General features: G+C 52.0%; 5 protein-coding genes across 11 annotated transcripts in view; 3 read left to right on the forward strand and 2 right to left on the reverse strand.

Annotated features, from left to right (window-relative positions):
• The first annotated feature begins 1,285 nt into the window (after window positions 1-1,285).
• On the forward strand, window positions 1,286-4,520 carry agpat2 (1-acylglycerol-3-phosphate O-acyltransferase 2 (lysophosphatidic acid acyltransferase, beta)). The gene is made up of 6 exons (XM_052051187.1): window positions 1,286-1,770; window positions 2,793-2,926; window positions 3,004-3,179; window positions 3,260-3,355; window positions 3,790-3,862; window positions 3,934-4,520. Exons 1-6 carry the CDS (start codon window positions 1,580-1,582, stop codon window positions 4,086-4,088), a joined length of 825 nt encoding a protein of 274 aa, XP_051907147.1. The 5' UTR covers window positions 1,286-1,579; the 3' UTR covers window positions 4,089-4,520.
• A 2,123-nt stretch (window positions 4,521-6,643) lies between these two features.
• Window positions 6,644-12,822, reverse strand: egfl7 (EGF-like-domain, multiple 7). Of its 2 annotated transcripts, XM_052051171.1 has the most exons (8): window positions 12,544-12,818; window positions 10,903-11,128; window positions 9,987-10,118; window positions 9,686-9,798; window positions 9,415-9,579; window positions 9,011-9,090; window positions 7,031-7,187; window positions 6,644-6,808 (listed from the first exon to the last, which is right to left on the reverse strand). In XM_052051171.1, exons 1-8 carry the CDS (start codon window positions 12,560-12,562, stop codon window positions 6,771-6,773), a joined length of 930 nt encoding a protein of 309 aa, XP_051907131.1. In that variant the 5' UTR covers window positions 12,563-12,818; the 3' UTR covers window positions 6,644-6,770. The 2 variants fall into 2 exon arrangements, with proteins under 2 accessions (XP_051907131.1, XP_051907132.1); XM_052051172.1 differs by lacking the exon at window positions 9,987-10,118 and having other exon boundaries at window positions 12,544-12,822.
• A 1,393-nt stretch (window positions 12,823-14,215) lies between these two features.
• On the forward strand, window positions 14,216-19,070 carry LOC127591252 (transcription factor 7-like 1-A). 4 transcript variants are annotated; one of them, XM_052051174.1, is made up of 8 exons: window positions 15,419-15,695; window positions 17,098-17,475; window positions 17,670-17,747; window positions 17,872-17,933; window positions 18,023-18,109; window positions 18,179-18,332; window positions 18,402-18,612; window positions 18,659-19,070. In XM_052051174.1, exons 2-8 carry the CDS (start codon window positions 17,125-17,127, stop codon window positions 18,940-18,942), a joined length of 1,227 nt encoding a protein of 408 aa, XP_051907134.1. In that variant the 5' UTR covers window positions 15,419-15,695; window positions 17,098-17,124; the 3' UTR covers window positions 18,943-19,070. The 4 variants fall into 4 exon arrangements, with proteins under 4 accessions (XP_051907136.1, XP_051907134.1, XP_051907133.1 ...); XM_052051173.1 differs by lacking the exon at window positions 15,419-15,695 and adding an exon at window positions 15,936-16,445; XM_052051175.1 differs by lacking the exon at window positions 15,419-15,695 and adding an exon at window positions 15,936-16,445 and having other exon boundaries at window positions 18,677-19,070.
• A 733-nt stretch (window positions 19,071-19,803) lies between these two features.
• Window positions 19,804-25,397, forward strand: hexb (hexosaminidase B (beta polypeptide)). Of its 3 annotated transcripts, none has more exons than XM_052051169.1 (14): window positions 19,805-20,127; window positions 20,441-20,595; window positions 20,829-20,894; window positions 21,041-21,087; window positions 21,168-21,278; window positions 21,359-21,460; window positions 21,697-21,829; window positions 21,904-22,084; window positions 22,161-22,247; window positions 22,548-22,620; window positions 23,265-23,445; window positions 23,906-23,996; window positions 24,965-25,069; window positions 25,157-25,397. In XM_052051169.1, exons 1-14 carry the CDS (start codon window positions 19,886-19,888, stop codon window positions 25,227-25,229), a joined length of 1,647 nt encoding a protein of 548 aa, XP_051907129.1. In that variant the 5' UTR covers window positions 19,805-19,885; the 3' UTR covers window positions 25,230-25,397. The 3 variants fall into 3 exon arrangements, 2 of the variants coding, with proteins under 2 accessions (XP_051907129.1, XP_051907130.1); XM_052051170.1 differs by lacking the exon at window positions 23,265-23,445 and adding an exon at window positions 22,912-23,089 and having other exon boundaries at window positions 19,806-20,127; XR_007959842.1 differs by lacking the exons at window positions 24,965-25,069; window positions 25,157-25,397 and adding an exon at window positions 22,912-23,089 and having other exon boundaries at window positions 19,804-20,127.
• The window catches only part of btf3 (basic transcription factor 3), a 76,003-nt gene continuing 74,398 nt past the window's right edge, over window positions 23,796-25,400 (reverse strand). Inside the window, exon 6 of the mRNA XM_052051192.1 lies at window positions 23,796-23,890. Coding sequence (XP_051907152.1) covers window positions 23,811-23,890 — 80 coding nt within the window. The 3' untranslated portion in view covers window positions 23,796-23,810. The remainder of the gene's footprint in view (window positions 23,891-25,400) is intronic.

The following is a 25,400-nucleotide window of genomic DNA, read 5'->3' on the forward strand; positions in this document are numbered from 1 at the left end:
TTAAAAAAACTTTAAAGGATCTTTGATGTGTACATTAACACATCACGAGTCAATGAAGACGTGACTTAACTTCATTGTTTGCAAAAACGTGTGTGCGGTTCCTTGAAGATTCAAAGCTGTTTTGTTGGGTGCTCCAAAACACACAAGTGAGGTTCGACAAAGACAACCTGGTCTTTGAGGTCAACAAAAGTTTGTTTGGAAGGAAATCCGTCTCTTCGAGTTACCGAAACGTGTACCTTCGGTTCGTTGAAGATTCAAACTCTTGCTTTGATGTTTTTCAAGAACACATAAGTCAGGTTTTGCACCTCGCTCGTGTTTGACGTTTTCTCAAGTTGGTTGACTGCCATAGACTTTTACAAAAAAAAACATTTGTAAAAAGTCGTCCGTTGTTTTCTCAGAAGGCTAAATGGTCTTTTACAAAAGCATTCCGTCGACGGTCGAAACTGGCAAATCAGAACTGCTGAACCGCCATCGCCACCCGGTGGCAGGAAGTGGAGACGCGCCTCTCGTGACGGCGCGACAGATGCAGTCGTACAAATAAAGGAAAATGAAACGATTAAATTAAAAAAAAAAACTCAAACACACCGTGGTTTCATCGCACCACAACATATTTTCCTACATGTGTTTTGGGGTCCCATCAAACCCAGGATTAAGTTTTGAAGTTTGAAAATGATGTGTGCACACATGTGCAACCACATCATCCGAGTCGTTTTTACTTCTCTTGATGTTTTTTACGGGATATAGACCACATTGATGGTAGACGTGTTTTTAAAACATTTTTTGTTAGTTTTTTAGATCACAAAACCTTGCATTTAAACAGGGCCGCGTATACTTTTTATATTGACTGCACATCAATTTTTGTTGAGGAATAAATTGTCTTTGGCTTTGTCAAAACACCAAACAAAATCTCCCTAATCGTGTCAAGTGAAGTCGAAAAACTCCAAACAGACAGCCTCAGATTATATAGCCACGGATTGGATTAGCAGGGATAATCCAATTCTGCGATGCTCGTCTAATTTCTGGGGATCAAGCGAATGTACGATGGCCAATTAAAACAAATTTACCATTTGTTTATATTTAATATGTAATCTGAATTCGATATCAGCACGGTGCGCGGTGTCGATTGGCTAGCTCGTTCAGATTTGTTCAGTCAAAAGTAGGAATTGCTCAAAGCAGACGAGTTCAACCAAAAAGTGAGTTTGGAATGCCCCAAATATTTTCGTCAATGTGTAATACACAATACGTGCGCTAATTTTATTTACATGCAAAGCGCAGCGAGCTGATGACGTCACACACAGCGGTCCAGCAGTAACCGTTCCGGAAATTGTGGGAGAAAAAAAAACACACAGCGGATGACGACGACTGTATGCCGGACTCCACCTCGCAACAGATGAAGAACGATACACGGTCGTCCCAAGAATCGAGAGGAAGCGAAAGTACTAAGTACCGTGTTATGTTTGAGCGGCTCGTGGCGCCTCTCCTTCGCCGAGCAGCGTGAGTGGAGCCCCGGCCAGCCAGCCAGCCAGCCAGCCGACCAACCGTACGGCGAGCGAGCCGCCCGCTACCCTGTAGCTCCGCTATGGCAGTTCTCCTGTGGATGGCCCCGATGGTGGTGCCGCTGGTGGTGGGGCTGCTGCTGTGGAGCAGCGGACACGCGTTGGTGTTTTATTTCAAAAAGGGCTTCTACGTGGCCTGGATGATGGTGCTGGCGCTGTTGGCGTTGCCGCTGTGTGTGCTCAAAAGCGGCGGCAGAGACGTCGAGAACATGAGGTGAGTTTGGACTTGTGCTCGCTTTGACAGCTCCATCGGCTGCCCGTTAGCTCGCTAGGCTAACGGGCTCGCTGTGAGCACCCGAACAAAATTGTTTGGCTCCCGCGTTAGTTCCAATTCTTTTCGTCAAAACGAAGCTAGCAGCGTTAGCTTCTGCCTCATGCTACCCGCCAACAACAACAACAGCAAGGTAAACTTCTGGAATATTCTGGCGCGTGTGTAAGGGAAACAACGCTACCGCTACAAAACGGGAAACCGTTTTTATTGGCGTGTGTGTGTGCGCGCGCGCGCGCGTGTGTGTCATCAAGTCAAGCTTTATTGTCACATATGCTCTATGGCAGGTGGTGTCAAACATACGGCCCGCGGGTCAGAACTGAGCCCCAAGGAGGTTCGATCAGGCCCGCGGGATCATTTGAAAGTGAAAAAATGCATATAAGACACGGAATGAATATTTTTAATGAGGTGCATTTCATGGAGTATCTGCTAGGGGACACAAAGTTTTGATCAGAGTCGAAGACAGCATTGTTTTGATCAGAGAAGACGACAACAGCAGCCTCAGTCTGTCACCGAGACAGACTCAACACGGCAGACGCGAGACATGTGAATACTTGATTCTTTACACATTGCATAGCACTCTCCTTAGTTTGTAAGGTGCAGGTAGGGATTGAATTGAATTTATATGCGCGTGTCGATGCTTTAAAAATTCCTTTCTTTATAGATCTCGATGTGCGTGACTATATTTTTCAATCCCAATGACTTGTTCAGGTTTTGTGCCTTTGTACGATCAGCGGGATCAGTTGCAATGCATATCTCCGAATGAGGAAAAAAGTCAATTGCACAAAATGTTCGAAGGAAATCTAAGGTGCTTCATGAAATGTTTTGTAAAAGATATGTTCATTAAATGATCACATTTTCCCACTGTTTTCCATTCTTCTCGTTCCTCTGTCGTATCTGTGACTGTGTACGTGCATTTTTTTGGGGGGGGGGAATAAACGATTGGCTTTTTGCCTACTTGTTTTCAGGATCGTCCGCGCCCTGGTTTGGCACGTCAAGTATTTCCTGGGCCTGCGCTTCCAAGTCAGCGGCTGGGAGCACCTGCAGACCCCGGGCCCCTACGTCATCATCTCCAACCACCAGAGCTCCCTGGATGTGTTGGGTGCGTGCCCGTTTCGACATGGAGGAAATGGGCGTGGGTCCGTGGCGGCGCGGTCATGTGGTGGCTTCCTCCCGCAGGCCTGATGGAGATCCTGCCCGACCGCTGCACCATGATCGCCAAGAAGGAGTTGATCTACGCCGGCACGGTGGGCGTCCTCTGCTGGTTGGGCGGCATCGTCTTCATCAACCGCAAGAAGACCAGCGACGCCAAGAGCGTCATGGCCGCCGCCGCTAAAACCATGTTGGACCAGCGGGTAAGCCACGCCCTCCGTTCACCTCCCGTTGGCAGCCTGTCGCGGAAAGAAAACGCTTTGAATCGTTGAACTCTCCGCAGATCCGCCTGTGGGTGTTTCCGGAGGGAACGAGGAACCAGAGAGGAGGCCTGTTGCCCTTCAAAAAAGGCGCATTCCACTTGGCCGTGCAAGCCCAAGTCAGTACAAGTGGAACCGCCGGCAGAACACTCAAAATTCTTCTCGACTCGCCACCTGAGTTGAGCTCTTGAAACTCCCTTCCACTGGAAATCAAAGACGGGAAATAAACACTCACGTGGGCCCGTTTCAGACGGGGGCGGGTGGGGGGGGGCTTCAATTGTTTTGTAAAAGTCATGCCGTCGTAGAATGACGAATGAGAAGGGGCCGAGCGACAGATGCCTGCGTCTGTTCACAGTGCACCGGACGGGAGGAAGGCACTCATTCAATGGCGTCACCAAAAAAGAAAAAGAAATGAACACAGTTTGAGATTGAAACGATAGCGCTTAGCCGGGACATTTCTGGCAAGCGCTGGCCGCGTGCCGCATGCGACGACACTCTGGCGGTATTTCCCGGCGCGGCTCGGTGTGCAATGTGACTTCCTGTTTGTCTGCAGGTGCCCATCATACCGGTGGTCTTCTCCTCCTACAGTAACTTCTACCTACGGAAAGAGAAGCAGTTCAAGTCGGGTAAGCGTTGCTGCCGTCGCCCCCCCGCCTGCAAGTGCAGATCTTGAGTACTCTCGCCACTTGTGACGCAGGGACCATCCGCTTAAAGATACTCCCGAAGATCGAGACCAAGGGCATGACGTCCGAGGACGTGGCGTCCCTCGCCGACAAATCCTTCGACGCCATGCGCTCGGCCTTCCTGGACATCTCTGGCTTGGCGTGCGGCAACGGGCCCGCCGGGCACTGAGCGCCCGCCCACCCGCCCGCCATTTTGTCGAGCCCAGCTTCCCCGCCGCGTCCACCGCCACTTTTTATCTCCCGTGACTCTCGGCCCAGGCGGCCCGACCCGGTCCCGGTCCCGGGCTGGCCCGCGCAGTCCCGACCCTGGCGCTTTCTGCGAGCGGAGTGACGGACGGCGGGCCCGGCAGTACGGACGGGCGTTGTTTTTCGTGCATGCCCTTGCGCATTATTCACTTTGGATGCAGTTTGGGGTTTTTTTTTTTGTTGTTGTTTTTTTTTTTCTAATCATGTCACGTTGCCTTTTTGTTTTGGAATGTGATTGAGGTCCAATCGCCAGTGAGTTCATCCGGTGCGCCAGAAGGCGGACGCAGAAAGCATTTGCTTTACTGGCCTTTCAAACTGTTCAGGATCTGATCTAATGGGGTGAAAAAAATAAAAAGGACAGACTGCAATGGTTGCTGTGCCTCGCCATGACGCGCGAGTGCGATAAAAATGAGCACAGTTCGCCATTCGCAGGTGAAAGATGTCAAGAAGAAAAAAAAAGGGCAAATGTGATGTATCCAGTCCCAAAAATGTCCCAGTTGGGTCTGAGAGTAGGTCGGTTGATGGTAAAGATGAAAGGAGTTTGGTTGGATTGGCATCGTAAATGGAACGTCAACATTGTGACCCCGCCCCGTAGCGGCGCTCGGTTGAACTTCTCGCCAAATACAATACAATACAATACAATACATTCTGATTTATATAGCGCTTTCACAACAGCGGCAGCTGTAACAAAGCGCTTTACAAAACAGTTAACATAAAGTAAAATAATAAACACAACACACAACATAAAACACAAACAGTCGTGCAGTCCTAACCACTTTTCCGTCACACGCTTTGTTGTTTGAAGCGGTTTGAGATGAAAGAGGAGAGAATCAAAGTGTCCTTTAACCAGTGGTGCAAATGTTGCCCTCGTCGTTGGGGTAAGTGTGCAGGCTACAAAGTGTCTCTTTCTACGCCATGTTGTCGTCGTTTTGGCTGCGTGTGATCCAAGCGGGCTGACGTCAGTTGCGCCGCAAGCTCGCCACGGACGAGTGACGCCCGCCCGGATTGGCGTCGTGCTCGTTTGCTTGAAGCAGCCGTGCAGCGAAATGGCGTCCCGATAGCAAGTACGGATTCATGCAATTGTTTGTTGGCCGTTGACTCTCCGCCACGCCATCCCTTTCAATTGATGTCCTCGTGGTCGTAGTGTGTGTTGACTGAAAGAAATCTATTTGTGGCTTGAAGATTGCCTTGATGTTTTGAAAACATTGCGACTGTTTCCATCACGGTCCCACTTGGCTCTTGATTCAGTTGTCGCCTTTGCGTTGGCGTACAAAGAACCGCGGGCTCGGCTTGCACTTATTGACCAAGTTCTTTGCCTTTTGAATGTCAAAGCGACCGTCGAGTACACCCCCCCCCCCCTTTGGACCATGCAACCATCTGATTGGTTGAGCGGGCAACGGCTGATACCTTTATGCTAATGATGTGCGATGCAATGAATGACCAAAAGTTGGTTTCTCGGTCGGATTTTCGTGGTCTTGATTATTTCCTCACCTTCAAGGAAAATTTAAAAAATGTCTGGGGGTTGGGGGCTGTACTTTAATGAATTCCTTTTAAAAAATCATTTTCACCAAAGCTATTAAAGACGGCTTAGATGTAAGACCATTTTGTGTGCGTGTGAGATCACTAAGCCCCCCCTCCCCCGCCCCCATTGCCAGTATTGGAGACGTTGACGAGGTCTTTATTTTTCAACTGACTTCCTCGAAAATGGGATGAATGTGAATGCCTCGCAAAAGATTTCACTCCATTTCTTTTTTTTCTCCAGTATTTTATTGGTCCGTACTCTCGTTCCCTTTCCCTCAAGTTCCTCCGGCGGTGGGAAGCTTTGTCCCGGCCGCCGTTGAACGCGCGTCAGCCACGTTTGGCCTTGGGCAAATGGCAGGCACGAAATAACCGGTTGTCATTTCAAATAAAGCGTGAAAGAAAAAGGCAAGATAAATACAGACGCAGCTGCTCCGGTGACTATTTGAGTTCATCTGGTATGAAGCGTCAAAGACGCCTTGGTTGTGATGAGATGCATCAAAGAGATCTGTTGGTTGAAGCGTAAGACGCAGCGCCGTGAAAGGTTGTCGCATCAAAGATGGTCTGGATGATAGGCTTCCTAAATGACGTGTGACGTCACATTCGTTTGAAATCCAAGACGCGCGGCCGTTTGGAATATCGAGAGCGGTGCTCGCTGTTTGACAAATCAAAGACGCATCCGGTCGAAAGGCTTTTGAAACACCGAGGTCAAGGTTGATGAACACATCAGACGTGTTAAAAAAGAAAGTCACACATACACGGGTTTCCAAAGGACAGAAACGTCTATGATGCCATCTTAGTTTTTGGAAAAAAAGGCATAATGTTTGGTAACATCAAAGAAACATTAGCTACCCCCCTGCTCCCCCCCCAAAAAAAAATCAAATACATCGTATTGTTGACATGACCATTTACATTTTTTTTTAATTCCTATTCGGAAAGATCAAAGTCATCACGTCAGAGTTGCCCGAATTGAGGCCTTTGTGGACGCCAAGCTGTGGAGAAACAGCCCCCCTTGTTTATTTCTGCCACCGTTGCGCTCGACTAAACGACGAGTAGGATCTTGACGTGTGGGCGTGTCGGCCACGTTTTAGTTCCGGTTCCGGCGAGTTTTTTCCTGGCAGGAGCCTAGAGAGGAGGGGAGGGGGAGTATTTTACAAGGTGAACCGCCTTCACCGAGCTCAAAAGCCTTCCAAATAGCAACCTAGCTTAGCACAGATACTGTTTGATGTTTGGCGTCATCAAACATCAAACAGCAAAGGGATTTTCCCTTTGCGCTACATGCACAAGCTCGCGCGTTGAACGCATCTGTTTGCGTCCAAATGTCGCCGGACCTTTTGCTTGACTTACAAGTTCCCAGGCGCTCCTCGAGGAAGCCGATCTGCTCGCTTAGGGAGTCGATGCGGTCCAGCTGGCGGAAGGAGTGCGACAGCAAGGTGGCGCTCTCCTCCGACGCGACCTCCTCTGGGAAAACACTGCCGTATGGCGCCAGCGCCACCTGCAGCTTCTGCAAAAAAAAAAAAATATATATATATATATATATATATATATATATATATATATATATATATATATATATATATATATATATATATATATATATACAGTGCCCTCCATAATTATTGGCACCCCTGGTTGAGATGTGTTTTTTAGCTTCCAATTATTTTATTTTTTTTCTAAATAATATGGGACCTTAATGGAAAAAAAGAGAAAAATCCAACCTTCAATACAAGTGCATTTATTCAATGGGGAAAAAATCCCACATAAAGAAATAATTATTTGACATCAAATCACCTGTTCCACAATTATTGGCACCCTTAACAATTCCCAGGAAATAAATATAATTGAAGCATTTCTGTCATTTCTACAGTAGTTTACAAAGTTTACCAGAGTATGTAGGAACATTTAATTAGTAATTCATCACTTCCTGTCTCCCTGGGGTATAAATATGACGTGACACCGAGGCCATTTCTCTTATCCACTCTTAAACATGGGAAAGACAAAGGAACACAGCATACAAGTGAGGCAGATGTGCGTCGACCTTCACAGGTCAGGCAGAGGCTACAAGAAGATTGCCACTCAACTGCAGCTGCCCATATCCACTGTGAGAGGAATAATTAAGAAGTTCAAAACAACTGGAACAGTGGTAAACAAGCCTGGACGAGGAGCCAAGTTTATTTTGCCACCACGCACAGTGAGGAGGATGGTAAGAGAAATCAAAAGATCTCCAAAGCTCACTGTTACAGAATTACAACAAATGGTAGCATCCTGGGGTCACAAAGTCTCCAAATCAACCATCAGGCGCTGTCTACACGCCAACAAGCTGTTTGGGAGGCATGCACGGAGAAAACCTTTCCTCACTCACAATCATAAACGCAAGCGTCTGGAGTTCGCCAAGCGGTATTGGGGCTTCAACTGGGACCGTGTGCTTTGGTCAGATGAGACCAAGATTGAGCTTTTTGGCAACAAACACTCTAAGTGGGTCTGGCGTACCACGAAAGATGCGCATGCTGAAAAGCACCTCATACCCACTGTGAAGTATGGGGGTGGGTCAGTGATGCTGTGGGGCTGTTTCGCTTCCAAAGGCCCTGGGAACCTTGTTAGGGTGCATGGCATCATGAATGCTTTGAAATACCAGGACATTTTAAATCAAAATCTGTTGCCCTCTGCCCGAAAGCTGAAGCTGGGTCGTCACTGGGTCTTTCAGCAAGACAATGACCCTAAACATATGGCCAAATCTACACAGAAATGGTTCACCAGACACAAAATCAAGCTCCTCCCATGGCCATCTCAGTCCCCTGACCTCAACCCCATTGAGAACCTGTGGGGTGAGCTGAAGAGGAGAGTACAGAGGAGAGGACCCAGGTCTCTGGATGATTTAGAGAGATTCTGCAAAGAGGAATGGCTGAAGATCCCTCTTTCTGTCTTTTCCCATCTTGTGAAACATTATAGGAGAAGATTAGGTGCTGTTTTGTTGGCAAAAGGGGGTTGTACAAAATATTAACACCAGGGGTGCTAATAATTGTGACACACATTATTTGATGTCAAATAATTATTTCTTTATGTGGGATTTTTTCCCCACTGAATAAATGCACTTGTATTGAAGGTTGGATTTTTCTCTTTTTTTCCATTAAGGTCCCATATTATTTAGAAAAAAAATAAAATAATTGGAAGCTAAAAAACACATCTCAACCAGGGGTGCCAATACTTATGGAGGGCACTGTATATATATATATATATATATATATATATATATATATATATATATATATATATATATATATCTCATGACGCGGGAAGAAGAGAAAAGGATGCAAATGGCTGACGTACTTTCTCCAGAAGCTCGACTCTGCTCCTCAAGTTGTGCATTTGGGCCGTCACGTTGTCGGGAGCGTTGCCCGGCGTTGCGCCTGCGGCGTCGGCGGGGAAGCGCAAAGTTAGCCGCTAGCGGCACCCGTAGAGCCGCCGCAGTCGAGTAGCAGAGAATACGGAGCGGACGGACACTTCCCAAAGCGCAAGTGTCCCACTCCCAAATGTTTTGCTGGTGACAGAGCCGAAGGGGGCGCCAGTCGCAGTGCATTATTACTCACGGTACGAGTTGAGAGCGGCATAGCGCGTACCAAAAGTAATAATGAGCCGCGAGGCTGGCTACGATCTCGTCTTGGTCTTCTTCAACGTCTTCGCCCAAATACGCGTTGCGGAAAGGCGGACGTTTGTGCGTTTGGCCGGCCCACCTGTCGGCGGCGCCCGAGTCGAGGCGGAGGCGGGCGCTCCCAGACGGCGGCAGGAGCGGGCGTCGCCGCCCAGGACGTAACCCCGGCGGCACGTGCATCGGAAACTACCCACGGTGTTGACGCAGCCGTGAGCGCACGGATGCAGCTCCACACACTCGTCCACATCTGGAAGACAAAAAAACAAAAAAAGGCTCAGCGCCGCGTCGCGCCTTTTGGCCTTCACCCAGGCCGCCCTCGGCGTGGAGCTCGCGACGCGGACCCAAACGTTTACCTCGGTTACAGTGAAGCGAGTGAAAGCGTCTCCACCCTGGGCAACATTCGGGGTAGAAGTTGGAGAAAGGCGCCACTCTGCTCACCTGGCGGTACGCCAGCGCGTACGTGGTCCTGCCGAGACAACGAAACGGCAAAGCCCAAAGGAAGTGAAGGGGGCCCGCAGAGAAGCCGCGCACGGGAAGGCGGCCATTTTGGCTCCAAGGTAGCCTTTTCTGCCCATTGGCAAGAGTCGATACGCAAACGACGCTCCACTTTGGAGGGTGACCGATGGACAAAGCGCCAAGATGGGGCGGACTCACTTGTAGGTGCTGCAGAGGCGGCGGCCCTGGCACAGCGTCAGGAAGGGCTTGTGCAGCGGCAGGACGTAGGACTCGGTCGCCGTGACGACGCGAGGATGCCGACGAGGCTCCCGGCCGACACACGCTCTCCTCCTAGCAAGAGAGAGAGCACGAGAGAAATGCTTTCTTCTCTCCCATTTCTTGACTTTTGTGAAAGAATGGGGCCAGGCTAATTCCACATCCATGGCTAGCTAGCTAGACAGCAAGCTAGCTGGCTAGATGTTTCTCCTCCTTTCAGGGGAAGTCAAGCCCCAAATGTTCTTTGCAAAGATGATCTCCGCGCCTCCGCTCATCTCAACAGCACATTCTGACGAAAATTGTCTTTGTGGAATTTGAGCCGAGCGGCAAAACCCACCCCCTTTTCAGCCATCTCGTGGGCGGCCATTTGCCACTTTCTGTCGACCGAAAAATGACATGGCGGGCGCTCGGGGACGCATTTAATGGCCGATAGTGGCTCATCGGTTTTCTGAAGCTGAGCCGTGATGTCATTTTTCAGTCGACAGAAAGTGGCAAATGGCCGCCCCCCTCTCCCTACGATGGACAAAAACCTGGAGATTTGATGTTATTGGAATGATTATTTGATGGATTTCTTTTTCAATGCCGGGTTTGGACTTGTGAGGCTGGACAAGACAATTCATGGCGATGGAGTTCCTTTTTCGGATTCTCTGTCTCTCAGACCGTCTTGACCATGATTGCGACTGAACAAGGCCTCGTGACGTGGCGCAAGACACCGTTTCTGCCCTTATGCAACCAGTGTCTCATTTCAAACCAAGGCGGCCTTTAAAAAAAAAAGCAAATGAAAAAGTGTCTTTTGTTTTTGAGCAAACGATCTGAAAATGGCCACGGGCTCGAATTTGTCCGAAGGGCTACGATTTACCCGCGGTGGTCGTGAGCGTCGGACGAGGGCTCGGCTGCCGCGTGGAGGACGAGGAGGGTGGCGAGGAACGTCGCTCGCATCATTTCGCTCTCTTTGCCGCGACGTTCCCCGTGTCTCTCTCTCGCTCTTCTTCTCTCACGCTCTTCCGAGCACGGGCAGCCGGAGCGAAGGAGAGCGGGGGACGCACTGGGCGGGTCGGAATGCGCTCCGCCGACCGGGGGACCACCTGAGAGCCACAAACAGAGGAGAGGCTTCTTGATGACGTCACAGAATATTTGTCTGACAGACACCTCACGCCGCGATTCCCAACGAGATGACCGAAAGTCAAACACCGGAGGAAAACTAAAAATGTACGTAACTGTCATAAAATCTATTGTCGTTGAACGGGTCCTTGATTTACGACATACGTTCGGACATACGACGTTTGTGCACTTGTTGACACTCCAAGTGTTTACTCTCCAAATATTTGGACTTGACTCGCGCGTCTGTTGTGGCAGCCGGTAACGTCACGACCAAAGGCGTCCACACGAGGACGCCATTTCCCCGACTCCCTCCCGACAGCGGCCGCTTCGGGCATTCGGGAGGCGCGCGCTCACGTTCATCTGTCGCGCGCACGTAGGAAAGCGCGTACGACGCGCGCACACGCGCAGAAAACGCAACGAAGCGCGCACGAAACGGTCACCTTTGCTGTGGGAAAAGTCCAACGCGGAGAAGAAAACCCCAAAAGTCCAAGGCGAGCGGTTCCGGTTAACGGTCCGATTCAAATCCACTCGTTACAATCACATTCAGAGTAATCCGATCTATAGTCATCAGGAATCCGGTGATTGTGTGTGTGTGTGTGCGTGTGGCTAAGTCAGTTCAGACCGTCACACACGATGCGGATGGGGGGTGATGGGAGCACCTCCCCCCCTCTCTCGCCACCCCTCCATAGACCCCCAGCTACTCAATGACGTCACATCGCCTACTCTCCTTTTTTTGTCGCTCTTTGACACAAATTCAAGAACATCATCAATTTTTTCGAGTGTTCTATATTGATCAAATGAGTTTGCTGTGGTCAGATTGAGAAATTTGAACGAGAAACTTTTTTGAATGCATTTAATCTCTTTCTCTATACAGTATATGAATAGATGCATACCTACTCACACACACAGAAATACTTTTTATATATTAAAACAAATCTCTTTAGAATTACAATTCTATATCTGTTAGTATATATTATAAATCAAATACATATTGATTAATCATTCTATTGACGCATGTTTATTACACTTTGTAAAGAGTAATTCACCAATTTAAAAAATAATGTGTATTTTGGAGTCATATTTTCAAACGAGTGTGTATTTTCTGTTTATTACTGATTTGAATTGCATTTATTTTTATCACATTTACAACAGAGTGATTTGTGCATTTCTAAAAAATCCGCATAGAGGGAGAAGTGTGTGTGTGTGGGGGGGGGGTAATATTCAACAAAAAATACATTGATACATTCCAACTTAATCTTGTATTGAATTAAAATGTACAACTACAATAATCTGCCACTCATCAAATCAACTCAAGTTCGATTTTGGCACGACCGCGACGATGACAACTACAAAGTTGAATGGAGCATGCTTTCAAAATGCATTTCGTGCGATGGTTTACCTGTGCACACGCAGGCCATGAAGCGTGTGGGGAGAGGCCCCGTGGGTCCCCCTTGAGCTAGGGCCCCGCGGGCCGGCGGCCGCCTCCTCCATGGCTCCGTCCGCGGCTCGCTCCGGCCGATCCCTGCGGCAGTGGCGGCCCGCCTCTGTGCTCCAAAATGATCTCTGGGCGTTTTTCCTCTTGGTTTTATGCCGCGCTTCCTGTTGCAACTAAGGCAGGAACTGCCGGACAATCCCCAAAGCGGACTTCCTGTCACTGTTGGGCCCTGATAAAAAAAAAAAAAACCTGGAGTGGTGCGCAAACACATTCCCATGCTGAGCCTAAAAGTGATTTGGAGGCAAAATTTTTCGGGGCGATTTTGTCTCATTGATTTCTCGCCAGCATCCCTTAATGCGGTTTTCCTGAGCAGGGCCGTCCAAATGAGGGCTTGACTGCATTGATTGCAGCTTTGCCTCACTTTTGACAAAGCACCTGGTTTTAAAGAAAAACTAAGTAAAACTAACAATACCCCCCCACCCCCACAAGTGATTTGGAAACCAAAACAAATGAAAACGAATCGCGTCCTTTAAGAGGAAAGGCGGGTTGTCAAATAAATGAATGAATTTGAAAATCTCAAGTCAAAATGAAACTGCAACGGACAAGTTCTTGTAATCTTGACGCACTTATCGTTAGATCTGATCGGGAAACTTTTGAATTCCTCTGCCTTTCAGAGGTGATGGTTGTTACCTTTTAGGCCTGAGGAAAATGAGTACATTTTAAAAATCTAGCCCGGACCCCAAAACATTTGAGAAGTGCCGACGTCTAAGGCTGCACGTTGTCGACAACGGAGTAGGATGCAAAATCTGTGCAGGGAATGCGGCCGCTTTTGTTCTTTGAAATCCAAAGTAGTAGTCAGTAGCGTGTGGGGGGGGGGGGCTGAGCGCCGGCGCCGCTTCCTCCTCCTCAGGAAACGGGAAACGGCTGGGCCGCGAGATGGCTCTCCGCGAACAATAGCCATCTCCCTCGGGCAGGAAGCGGATCTGCGTCAGACAGATTTGGCCAAAGGGCGAGCCACGCTGACCTCGGAGCGGGGCCGCCCGGCGGATCGACGCGGCCCCGCCGAGGCGTCCGCCGGAGAGTCGCCGCGGTCGGGAAAGACGCCTCGCGGGAAGCTGGCCTCTTTTGGAGGAATTCAATCCCCTTCGAAAAGCGCTCACAGGCCGCGAAGTTGTTGAGGCCTTGAAAAAAAGTCGGGAGAAGCCGTTCGCGTGGCCACGCTAGCCGCCATGCTAGCCGCCACGCTAGCCGCCACGCCACATATATCTCTCCGGGGCCGTCTCCGGCGTTTTGCCGTCGTTGCGGGCTTGGGGTTAGGGGGGCGTAAAATGGCGCCAGCGCTCCTTCTTCTTTTTTCAGGAGTCCAGAAGGAACCTCCTGCGGCACTGAGCCATGTCAAGAGATCATCGTCACACGGACGAAGAATACAGATCGTTGTGACGCGACCGCCGCGTGCCCCCCCCCCCCCCCCCCCCGAGTGCCGACATTTATTTTGGGAAAAATTGCAGTCCGGCGTCGGACCCGACGAGACACTGCGAGGTCCCCGAACTGCCTTTTTGCCTCGGCACGAGGGCCCGCGCGGTGGCCCGCGACATACCCAAAAGTGGCATTTGCATGGGTGGCACTGTGGAGTGTGTGAGCGCTGAGGCTTGCAGCTTTTTGCTCCTACGCTAGATTGCAGCAAATCTTTGGAATCTCAGCCACTGTCACATGCATTTTTTTTTGTTTTGTTTTTTTGCTCAGCGAGGTTGCCATCCAAACAGGACATCCTGCCATCCAAGGCCTGACACCCGCTTCCCCTACCAGCCTCCTCCCCAGGCAAGCCGTGCTTGTCCGATCTTGCCCCCCCACCCCCAACTTTCCCCTGCGTTCTGGTGTAAAGGCCAGCTAATTCGAAAGGTATGTGTGTGTTTGATTTGTGTGCGTGCGTGTGTGCGGCAGGGCCTCCACCAACATTGCGCATATTGAGCAGTGACTTCATCCCCCCCCCCCCCTTCCCGGCACAAATCCATCAACGTGAGCCGCAGCCCCCGGAATCGAGCGGGGGACGGGCCGCTTCTTCGGGTCGGCCGGAGCCTCGCCAACGGTTGCCGACAGCTCGACGGCTTTAGCGGAATGTGCTGCGCTGGATATTTCTGGGGGGGTTAGCCCCGCCTCGCAGCCTGCATGCGGCAAGAAAAATCCAATCAAATCCAAAATACCATCGATTGTAGTCACATGGAGACGTACTGGCCTACTTGCCAGAAATTCCTGCAGCTACGAGGTTTCCCGAGGCCAAAAAAGTCAATCCATCAGCGCCGGCCTAAGAATAAAAATACGGGCCATTATTTTCTGACACAGTGAAGGACGCAGCCGCTACTTGCCAGAAAGTCCTGCAGACAAAAAGCAAAAGATGGCGTCACTTTTGTGAAAGGACACTTCATCAAAAGCAAACACCATGAGAAAAGCTTTGCGGAATTTGGCGCTAGCAGGAGATTTGTTGCGGCGCTAACTGGCTTTGCTTTTGCTTGAATCAAAGCCCAACTCAGTTTGGCGTTGGGGATCATTTCTCGGCTCTTGGAATGGAACGACCCGACAAAAGCGACGGGCGTGGTGTATCCGACGCAATCGCAATCCCGCTCGATCAAACCCAGAAACCCCAAAGTTCGAGACTTGACTCGGACTTGCACAAAAGAGACCCCCCCCCCACATCCATTCAAGATGATGCCGGAGTCAGCGGGTGGGTGTCCGCCGCAGGATGCGAGCAGGGCGCGGCCGATACTCGGAGCCGCGAGAGGCTTTTCTCGCTCTCGCTGCGACTTCATGAACTTGTTTGAAGGCCCCCACCCCCCTGCCTCCCAAGCTCTCCTGCCTTAGGAGCGACATTCCGAGCCTTGAAAATAGCGTCAGAAAACAAAGACGGGAAGTGATGCGAGAGCACTTCCCGCCCACTCCTCTCCGGATTTATCTGGATCCGACAGACCGGACCCCCGCGACCCCCGCGACCCCCGCTCACCCCTCGGCGCCTCCCGCGCAGGGATTTGCCACTTTGAGCGGAGGCCCGGCACTTGAGCCAAGATGGAGGATGTCCAACGATTAAGCACCCGCATTTCATCGACTTTTGGCCCCTCGGGAAGGTGGCTGGTCTTACCGGGCGGTTTCAATGACCTTTATCGCTGTTGGATTTTACCGTCTTTCCTCAAATCGTGTCCGCGGCGATAATAGTTTGGTCTGCGCCTCAGTTCATCAATTGGAACAACGAATCATCCGGCCCTGGACGGATGGCGCTTTTTCTCCATTTGATTTCCTCAAATGGCGGCTGTGATCATTTGAAAGTTTAATAAGAGAAACTACCATTTGAGGCGGTAGGGAGGGAGAAAGGAGGGAAGGAAGGAAGGAAGGAAGGAAGGAAGGAAGCAAGGAAGGAAGGAAGGAAGGAAGGAAGGAAGGAAGGAAGGAAGGAAGGAAGGAAGGAAGGAAGGAAGGAAGGAAGGAAGGAAGGAAGGAAGGAAGGAAGGAAGGAAGGAAGGAAGGAGATTAGTATGACAAGCAACTCTGAGGGAAGAAGGCAAGAAAGAAAGGAACGGAGTCAGAAAGGGGGTCAGAAATGGTGAAAAAAAATAACGCGTGGAAAGTAAAAATGCGTAAAAATCCGATCGTTTCCTGCACTTTTTGCCTCAGGCGAGCCGGTGACGAAGGCGGGGTTACCGTGGCGACCCGCTTGGGAAAGGTGGGGGCGGAGCTTCCAGCACAGTCCACTCCATCGTAAGAAGGCGACCGCTTGACCGCCAACTGCCCCAAATCGTTTCCCCGTTACGAGTGGCCACATTTTGCAGCATTGCCACCGCGCAAGACCGACTAATAAACACGTTTAGTGGACCAACTCGGTAAGGTGCTGTCGACAAAACACGACCATTCCAAAAAGAGCCAAAACCCCTACGTGGGTGTTTTAGCTAACTGCTAGCTGAACACCTCACGCGCAAGTGTCACTCGTTTCCGAAAAACAACTTCCAACTTTTAACACAAATATAGATATATATATAGATATATATATTTTTTGGGGGGGTTGGAAGAAATAATAATAATAATAACAGTAATTTTTATCATCATCATCATCATAAGGGACATTAGCGTTTATGTACGGTGTGGCGGGGCAAATAGCAATCGCTCTGTTCAAATCCGCGTTCGTGAGACAGGCCAGTGCCAAATGTCTCGCTTGTTTCGAGCATTTTATTCCTTCGTTGACCTCGCGCCGAGTAGTGAATAAAGCGTATGGGGGCAACGTGTGCATTTGGATACCGAACCAAGCACCGGTTTCCAGTCTATGTGACGTCACGCTTTCGTCTCTGCATTTTCAATGGCATCGCTCGCTCGTCGTCGCATCAACAACCGTCAAGTCCCTCCAAAATCGATGAAAATCGTCTTGTGAACACGAGTCGTTTCTTCTTCAACTCGCCGTTTGTTTTTACGCTTGGAAATGTCCCTTTTGCATTAATCATCTATTTATCTAATGTGTGTGTATGTGTGTGCGTGTGAGAGCAGGAGGCCAGCTTTAGGGCGAGCTCGATGGAGAAGCTCAGGGAAGAGTTTGAGCAGATCGTAGGCGAGCTGGAGTGGCAGGACGTTGCGGACACCCTGCAGGAGTTGTGCTCCAACATCATGTGCGAGCCCAGCAACACTCCCCCTCCCCACCCTGCCGGCCAGCGCCCGCCCTCAAACCCCCCTCCGTCCGCCGCCTACGCGGGGATGCCTTTCGACGCCCGCCCTCAGCCGGCCCGCTTCCCTCCGCGGTTGCCGTTTGTCCCGCACGCCCAGTTGCCGCCGCTTGCCGGCATGCGATACGGCCCGCAGTTCAACCCGTACCTCGTGCACCCCTTTCACCTCAGCCGCCAGGGGGGGGCTCCTTTCCGTCTCCAGGTAAGCGCATGACGAGGAGTCGGAAATCCCCCAAAACGGGAGGCACGGAGCGGTCCGAGCGTGCCGCGCCGTCCGTTCTGAATAAATGGTGGAAAAAGCCACGTGAACGCTGGCCAAAAACTGCCACGGGAATTGCGCCGGCTTTTATTTGCCTTTGCTGCGGTTAACGGCCGCACTCTGCTTCTGTACCGCAGTACCTCCCGTGTCAGATGACGCCACAGGTCGTCCACAGCCAGCCGGCCTTCAGCTTCCCAACTGCGCCGCCGCAGCCGGTACACGCGCACACACACACACACACGCACGTGCACGGACTGTCGAGGAGCCTTTTGACGCGGCTCCTTCGAGCGGACTTGTGACACCTTGTGACACCGCCGCGGCTTTTTTTTGCGCCTGCAGAAAAAAAGTCTGCCGGTGGTGCCGCTGCCCGAAGGCGCCACGCTGCACGCCGTGGGGATGCTGTGAGTGGCGCGCACGCACGCAGGCACGGCCGCCCGCGCCTCCGCCCGCGCCGCCGCCGCTCGGCGTTGACTTGCCGTTTGCCTCTTAGGAACGGGGAAGTGCTGTACGCGGCGGTGGACGCCTCCCAGCCCGCGCCCGCTCCTCTTCCTCCCGCTACGTGCGCCCGCTCCTCCAGGTAAGTGCCGGCCTCCCCCCCCCCCTTACGCCTGGTGCGCATTTCACGCCTGGCTTTCCGCTCCTTCAGTCGAAAGAGAAAGCGCAAGCGACGGCGCAAGTCGGCCGCCGCCAAAAAGCCGCCCGACGCCTTCATGTGCTTCCTCCGAGAGCGGCGCTCGGCCTCCAAGAGCCCGTCGGAGCAGAAGGACGGCGTGGCCGTCAACAAGCGGCTGGCGCAGCTGGTGAGTCCGCCCGTCGGGCCCCACGCCTCGTCGGTTGTCCGTTTGACCGCAATTTGCCGCCGCTGGCAGTGGACGTCGCTGAGCAAGGAGCAGCGGGCCAAATACTACCAGCAGGCCTACGTGGAGAAGAAGCTGCGGGAGCAGATGTCGTCCGACAGCGGCAGCGGCGACGACGACGAGGACGACCGCGTCGCGTGTCCGCGTTCCTGTCGGGAAGGCCTTTCCGACGGCTTGACGTGTGCGCCAGGCCCCGAAAAGAAGAGGCGGCGCTGCGACGCCGGTAGGACGCCGCACGCAAACGGGCAAACTTTTTCGGCTTTTTAAAGAACGCCTGCTTTCCGCAGCCAAGCATCAGGGCGGCGACGCCTGCAACACCGGCGATGATGCGCCCGCCTCCTCCTGCTCTTCCTTGGGGTCGTCCTCGTCGTCGTCGTCGTCGTCGTCCTCGCTGTCTTCGTGGCTGGAGGCCGTCATCGCCGCCGAGGGCGCCGAGTCTCCCGCCGCGCCGCGTCCCGCCTCGCCCGCCCCCAACAAGTGTCCCGACTCGGGCGACGAATCCGACATCGAGGGCATGGACGCCAAGCTGCTGCACCTGCTCGGATGCTGCTAGCCGTGCCGTCCGTCGCTTTTATCTTTGTGTTTTGTAAAGGCTCTGTAAATAGTGTATAAAAGAAGATGTCGACTAACTTTTTTTACTCTTCCTCCCTAATTTCATTAAACCGTGATTTGGTGTCATGAGCGCAAGCGGCTTTTTTCAGACAAAATTGGGGCTTTGCTACCATTTTTAGCACGTCGGTGCCAAGGAACCACGTGGAAGTCAAGTCAAGTCAAGAGTATTTGTGGAGCACTTCAAACAGCCACCGCTGCATGCAAAGTGCTCTACATGGCACGTGCACAATAAACAGGAAGACAAATGGGGAAGAAAGAAAGCACCAAAGAGTCAAACCAAGAACAAATCAAAGTCATGCCGAGTCCAATGCCAAAGAATACAAGTGAGGAAGTGAAGTGAGCGGCTTTATTTTGCGAGCATCGCCACCGAGTACTTTCCTATTGTTGAATTGAATTTGCTTTTGTATTGTATGACTAATTTGCACACATTTGTAGAGCGAGCCATACAACAGTCTTTTTTTACGGGCATAAAGTTGAAACCATCTCAATCCATTTGCCAAAAGGAGCTCATGGAAGATTCAAGACGTGAATTGAAGCTGTCATTTGTGACAAGTCAAATACGGAAACGTTTTGGCTCGCGACAGAAATAGGTGACGACAGCGACGACCAGCGGACAATGCGATTCCCTTCTAAACAAACGTCGCTCAAATCAAGTGACGCGCACAAAGATACGTTTCGACGGAGAGCGGAGGGAGAAACCGTGCCGGAATATCAGCTACGACGACGCAGAATAATAATTTCAAAGAAGAAAAAAGAGCGTCCCCTTTAACCGTAACTTCCACTTCCGCGCAGTGTCCACGTGACCTCGGCGCCGCCCATCGGACGTTACCCGGCTGCCGATCGCAGTCGGCGTCTCGTGACATTTGACTGTGTGTCGCCCGATCATGTTTTCCTCCAACGCTTTTCTCCTGTGGGGGTTCTTGTCCTGCTGCTGGGGTCTCCGGCTCGACGAGGAGCTCGCCCGGACCCGACAGCCCTCCAAATGGGGCTCGTTGTGGCCGCTCCCCCAGCGAGTGGCCACCTTCGACGTGTCGTTCAAGTTGGCCGCCGCCAGCTTTGAAATCTCGGACGGCGAGGGCTCGTCGGCGGGGCCGAGCTGCGGCCTCCTGCAGGACGCGTACAGGAGGTGAGCCTCTTTTGCCTTGCTTCCACCTCAACGATCGACTTGAGTGCAAACGCTGAAAAGTTGATCAAGGAGAAGAGAGCTGAAAGATTTGCAAGACGACTATTTCCTGCTTTTCAGGTATTTCTCCCAAATCAAACTCGTTGCACACTTTTGCGGATGTGATGCAAGTCTAAAAAAAACCCAACAACCCCAAAGGCATCAGTTCCCAGATGATGCCACAGGCGTTGTCCAAGCGACTGCCGTCCTGTGCGGCCGCTCATATCGCACATGCCACAAACCTGCGGCATTGTTTTGACTGTCTTTTCCTTTGCAGGTACGACAAGTACATTTTTGGCGGGGCGAAAGCCAAGCGGCCTCGCGCGCGAGACAAGAGGACCGACTTTCCCGTCCTGACGGGACTGCGGGTATTGATTACGGACCCGGAGCCGGAGTGTGACCGGTACCCCAGCGTGACGTCTGACGAGTCATGTGAGGTCATCAATCATTGACTCACGATTGCTCTCCGGTCCCTTCTCGCAAAGATATCGGTCCACGCCTTGCTTCAACTTTGTATGGAGCCGGAAGGCGTTTGCGTCACGGCTCTCTGCTCGATCATCCTCGGAATGACTTTAGTGTCCTATAAAGTTACTCCGAGTGCCTCACCAATGTCTTGAAGAATGTGACGCCATGCTGACTACCAACCGACATGCGTGTGTCTTCAGATGAACTGTTGGTGGAGCGGGCCACTGCGATCCTGAAGGCGCCAAAAGTCTGGGGCGCTCTGCGTGGTACGCTCTTTGTTTTTGTTGCCTCTTGAAATGCTGTCCGTTGAAAAGAGGAAGCAGCCAAGCAAGCCTTGCGTCAACGTCGAAACGACTTTTCTTGCAAACTCGCCATTTGAATCCAGTCCGGATGTCTTTGGATCTGTTTTTAGGTCTGGAAACATTCAGTCAGTTGGTGTACGAGGACGACTTTGGGACGGTGAGTGGACGCGCCGGTGCTTCAAATGAGCCTTTGGGATTCCTCGCAAGTGTCCTTCATCTTTGTGTTTGTCTTTTCAGAAACTGGCCAATTGGACCCAAATCAGCGACTACCCCCGCTTTGCGCACCGCGGCCTTTTGCTGGACACCTCGCGACACTTCCTACCCGTCAAAGTCATTCTGGACAATCTGGTACGCTGAGAAAAAGCCCACTCAAAGGTCACCTTTGAAGAGCTGCCGACTAACCCCCCCTGCCCGCCCCCCAACTCCAGGAAACGATGGCAATGAACAAGTTCAACGTGTTCCACTGGCACATCGTCGACGATCAATCCTTCCCGTACGAGAGCCGAACGTTCCCGGACCTCAGCCGGAAGGTCAGCAAACGACGACGTTGGCGGCCAACCTGCCAAACGCAGACGGGAAGCGGCTCCCGACGGGAGCCTGGCGTTTGACAAACCGGCTCGTTTGTTGGCCTTGTTTGATGAACTCCCAAACGCCGGCCCCCCCCCCCCCCCCCCCGCCCCCATCGATGGGCGGCCGATGAATCTCCTTTGACTCCTTTCAGAAGTGAGGAAAGTGAGCGTGGCGCTTTTTGCTCCTTCCCCTCCAGGGGGCGTACCACCCTTACACTCACGTGTACACCCCGTCCGACGTGAAGAGCGTCATCGAATTCGCTCGCCTGCGAGGCATCCGCGTCATCCCCGAATTCGACACTCCGGGCCACACGCAGTCTTGGGGCAAAGGTTGTTGTCGTGGGCCTTTGAGCCACATCGTATGGATTTGATCAGGAAAAAAACAAAGCCGTTCTCCCCCCCAGGACAGGCGGGCCTTCTGACGCCGTGCTTCGCCGGCCCCCGGCCCTCGGGGAGCTTCGGCCCCATCAACCCCATCATCAACAGCACGTACGACTTCATGCGCCGCCTCTTCCGGGAGGTGGCCGCCGTCTTCCCCGACGACTACGTCCACCTGGGCGGCGACGAGGTGGACTTCACCTGCTGGTACGCCGCCGCCGCCGCCGCCGCCGCCGTCTGTCGGCCGCCGCGCTCCAAAGTCCGCGCCTCCTCCCCGTTGCAGGAAGTCCAACCCTGAGATCCAGACGTTCATGGAGCAGCAAGGCTTCGGGAAAAACTACAGCCAGCTGGAGTCCTTTTACATCCAAAGGTGGGCGAGGAAAATGTGACATTTTCGTCCCGTTTTCGTCAACGCCGGCCACGAAGAAGTCGGCCGGCGTTTGACGAAAACCTTTGCTGCCCAAAAGTGCCGTTGAACACACCGGAGCCTTATTCGCTCTTTGATTTGTCGAGGAAATCCATTAAGTTCTCATTATCCCATCGACAAATGGCCGGCCTATTTCTATTTTGGTTTTCGGCTGGGGGGGTCGAGGGGGCGGTGTGGCGAAACGAATGGTCATCAAGACGGAATCTGTGAGCGTGAAGTGTAAATGCCTTTGCTGTGCCGTAGGCTGTTGGACATTGTGAGCTCCACCGAGAAGGCCTCCATCGTCTGGCAGGAGGTCTTTGACAACCACGTCAAGGTAAATCCATCGCGTCAAGTGAGCGATAAAAGGCTTGCTTAGAACGGGGGCGGAAAGTCTTGAAAAACATTCGGTGTCATCCAAAAGCAAACCGGGTCTTGATCCCATGACCGAAACGTTAACGTGTGTGTTCCATCCTTTCAACGGTAAACGGTCGCGGCCACTGTTCCTTGCGCAGCCCGTTTCTTTGTTGTGCGTCTCGCGCGGGGCGCACCTAGCCGCACCTCACGAGAAAGCGCCTCGCGAGCCAAGCGGGCTACGAGTGGCGCCACTAAGCCGGACACGTTGCAGCTCAAGCGGGACGCCGTCGTGCACGTGTGGATGGGCGGCGCCGACTGCGGCGAGGAAATGCGCAACGTGACGGCGGCCGGATTGGCCGCCATCCTGTCGGCGCCCTGGTACCTGGATTACATTAGCTACGGCCAGGACTGGCTCAAGTACTACAAGGTGGAACCGCTGAGCTTCAACGGTCAGTCTGGATCGGGGAGTCGCAGGGCGGGGTGCTCCGGCTTCGTCAAAAGGCTTCCACTTCAGAACGCGGGGGGGGATTTGCGCAGCGGGCCGCCAAACGCCCCCGTCGCTCGGCCTTCGGACGGCCCCGCCCGCCGTGTGACGCGCCGGCTTGTCTTATTTGTGTTGTGTAGCTGAAGGCAGACGCGCTGATCCACGTGTGGAAAGGCAGCGGGCAGCAATACCGCAATGAGATGGCCGACGTCACCGCCGCCGGTTACCGGGCCCTGCTGTCCACCCCCTGGTACCTGAACCGTATCGCCTACGGCCAGGACTGGCGGGGCCATTACCAGGCCGACCCGCACGACTTCCAGGGTGTGTGTCCCCCAAAAGCTTGCTCCGATTCCTCGGCCTCGCCGTGTGGCATGTTGGGCCTTTTTGGAAAAACAAGGGAAAAGCCAGTGGAGATGCCAAAATGGGCCCAAAGGTGAATTTCAGGGGTGGGACGAAAAGCCCAGTTGCCTCAATTCAACCGGTGCCCTTTCCCATGAGCGATGGCAAATATAGTTGATAGACATTGAGGTCATGTGACTACCTGGCACACGTGTGTCAAAAGAAAGTCCAAACACCCCCCCCCCACAAAGTCATGATGAAAGCCAAAGAAAGAAAAAGCACACGAGGCACGTGCGATCTCCAAAACATCAACTCGCACACCAAACACCGACATCTCCCTCCCGCGCTCAGGAGTGTAAGCCTGTTGAGCGAACCAAAATGCAGTCATGAGCAGAACTTGAGCGTTGGCAAATGCTCACTTTGCCATCTTTTCCCAAATTAGGAACGGCGGAGCAGAAGAAGCTGGTGATCGGCGGCGAAGCCTGCTTGTGGGGGGAGTACGTGGACGCCACCAACCTCACGCCGCGACTCTGGTACGACGTGGCTACGAGCGCATCCGTCCAAATGATTTCTTCACCCTTTGAAAGCATCGCCGCTTGAGCTCGTCAAGTACCGAAAAAAAGCACCTGACGATACATGCTCGGGTTTTTTTATTTCCAGCAAAAAACGCCTTACTATACATGGGCGTTGTTTTCGGCCAAAAATTGTAAGACATTTTTTGCCTGAAAAAAACGACCATGGATAGTAAGGCGTTTTTAACCCGAAAAAAAAGAAAATTTATAGTAAGGCAAGTTTTTTTCGGCAAAAAAACGCCTTACTATACTATGTCGTTTTTTTGGGGGGCTGAATACAGCTTACGATACATGGTCGTGTTTCGGGGGCAAGAAAAATGCCATACTCTCCATGGTCATTAAGTTTGGGCTAAAACACCTTTTCTACATGGCTGACTATCGCTGGGAAGTTGAGAAGCCTATCCCAGCTTTAGGCCATTGGAACCGACGCATATGCTGTCACTGGACGGGGTTTGAACCCGCGCTGCCTGGACAGAAAGCCAATGTGTATACCTCTACACCACCAGTGACTCTGAGTTGCTTTGCACGATAGGCATATTTGACATGCACTCAGGAGGATTTGCAGGGAAAAAAATGGTTGTGTTTTTTTTCTCACGTCACAAAGTTGGGTTTGAACTGCAGTTGCCTGGGCGGAACGCCGGTGTGTATTCCACTACACCACCAGTGTCTGTGATTTCCTCTGCACATTAGGCATATTTAACATGCACTTTGGAGGGTTTGCAGGAAATTGGGTTTTCGGCAAAAAACGCCTTACTATACATGCTCATGTTCACTCCTCCCCGACATGCTGACATAGACGCAACCTTCCTTTTCGACACGGCTTTGGCACCGTTTTGCTTGAGCACAAGATGTTGCCAAGCAAGACCTTTTTTTTTTGTCCAAATGAAGCTCCAGTGCAAATGTGAGCGTTAGCGCCGCTGTTTCGACAGGCCTCGCGCCAGCGCCGTGGCCGAGCGACTGTGGAGCGCCGAGAACGTGACGGATGTGGTGGACGCGTACGACAGGCTGTCGTCGCATCGCTGTCGCATGCTGGAGTGAGAAGCCACGTTTTCCTTTCTTTCCCGCCCGCCCGGAGAAAAGGGCAAAGCGCGTGAAAGCTTTTCTCCCCGTGTCATCTCCAGGCGCGGGATACCCGCCGAGCCGCTCTTCTCCGGCTACTGCCCCCGCGAGTTCCAGAGAATCGGAGAAAGATGAGGGGAAAACTGAGGAAGCAAGTGTGGCTGCGCGTCATGAAGGCACCAATTTTCTTTTTTTAATTTTTTTTTATTCGTGGACACACACACAAACGCTCTCTGATCCATATCAATGCACTCTTTTGTAATTCTGTCAGACTGATTGTGAATAAAAGCGCAGAAAAATTGACAT

The sequence above is a fragment of the Hippocampus zosterae genome, chromosome 18, assembly GCF_025434085.1.
Source record: "Hippocampus zosterae strain Florida chromosome 18, ASM2543408v3, whole genome shotgun sequence".
Classification (NCBI taxonomy): Eukaryota; Metazoa; Chordata; class Actinopteri; order Syngnathiformes; family Syngnathidae; genus Hippocampus; species Hippocampus zosterae.

Bases quoted from the DNA above. Each gene is read 5' to 3' on its own strand.
- agpat2 (XM_052051187.1), top strand. From the start codon at position 1,580: ATGGCAGTTCTCCTGTGGATGGCCCCGATGGTGGTGCCGCTGGTGGTG. The intron at 2,927-3,003 runs GTGCGTGCCCGT...TTCCTCCCGCAG, and splicing joins GAGCTCCCTGGATGTGTTGG to GCCTGATGGAGATCCTGCCC. The intron at 3,356-3,789 runs GTCAGTACAAGT...GTTTGTCTGCAG, and splicing joins ACTTGGCCGTGCAAGCCCAA to GTGCCCATCATACCGGTGGT.
- egfl7 (XM_052051171.1), bottom strand. The intron at 9,580-9,685 runs GTAAACGTTTGG...TTTGTCTTCCAG, and splicing joins CTCGCTTCACTGTAACCGAG to ATGTGGACGAGTGTGTGGAG. The intron at 6,809-7,030 runs GTAAGTCAAGCA...CCTCCTCTCTAG, and splicing joins CGAGGAGCGCCTGGGAACTT to GCTCCTGCCAGGAAAAAACT.
- LOC127591252 (XM_052051174.1), top strand. From the start codon at position 17,125: ATGGAGAAGCTCAGGGAAGAGTTTGAGCAGATCGTAGGCGAGCTGGAG. The intron at 17,476-17,669 runs GTAAGCGCATGA...TCTGTACCGCAG, and splicing joins GGGCTCCTTTCCGTCTCCAG to TACCTCCCGTGTCAGATGAC. The intron at 17,748-17,871 runs GTACACGCGCAC...TTGCGCCTGCAG, and splicing joins CAACTGCGCCGCCGCAGCCG to AAAAAAAGTCTGCCGGTGGT.
- hexb (XM_052051169.1), top strand. From the start codon at position 19,886: ATGTTTTCCTCCAACGCTTTTCTCCTGTGGGGGTTCTTGTCCTGCTGC. The intron at 20,596-20,828 runs GTGAGGTCATCA...GTGTGTCTTCAG, and splicing joins CGTGACGTCTGACGAGTCAT to ATGAACTGTTGGTGGAGCGG. The intron at 20,895-21,040 runs GTACGCTCTTTG...ATCTGTTTTTAG, and splicing joins AGTCTGGGGCGCTCTGCGTG to GTCTGGAAACATTCAGTCAG.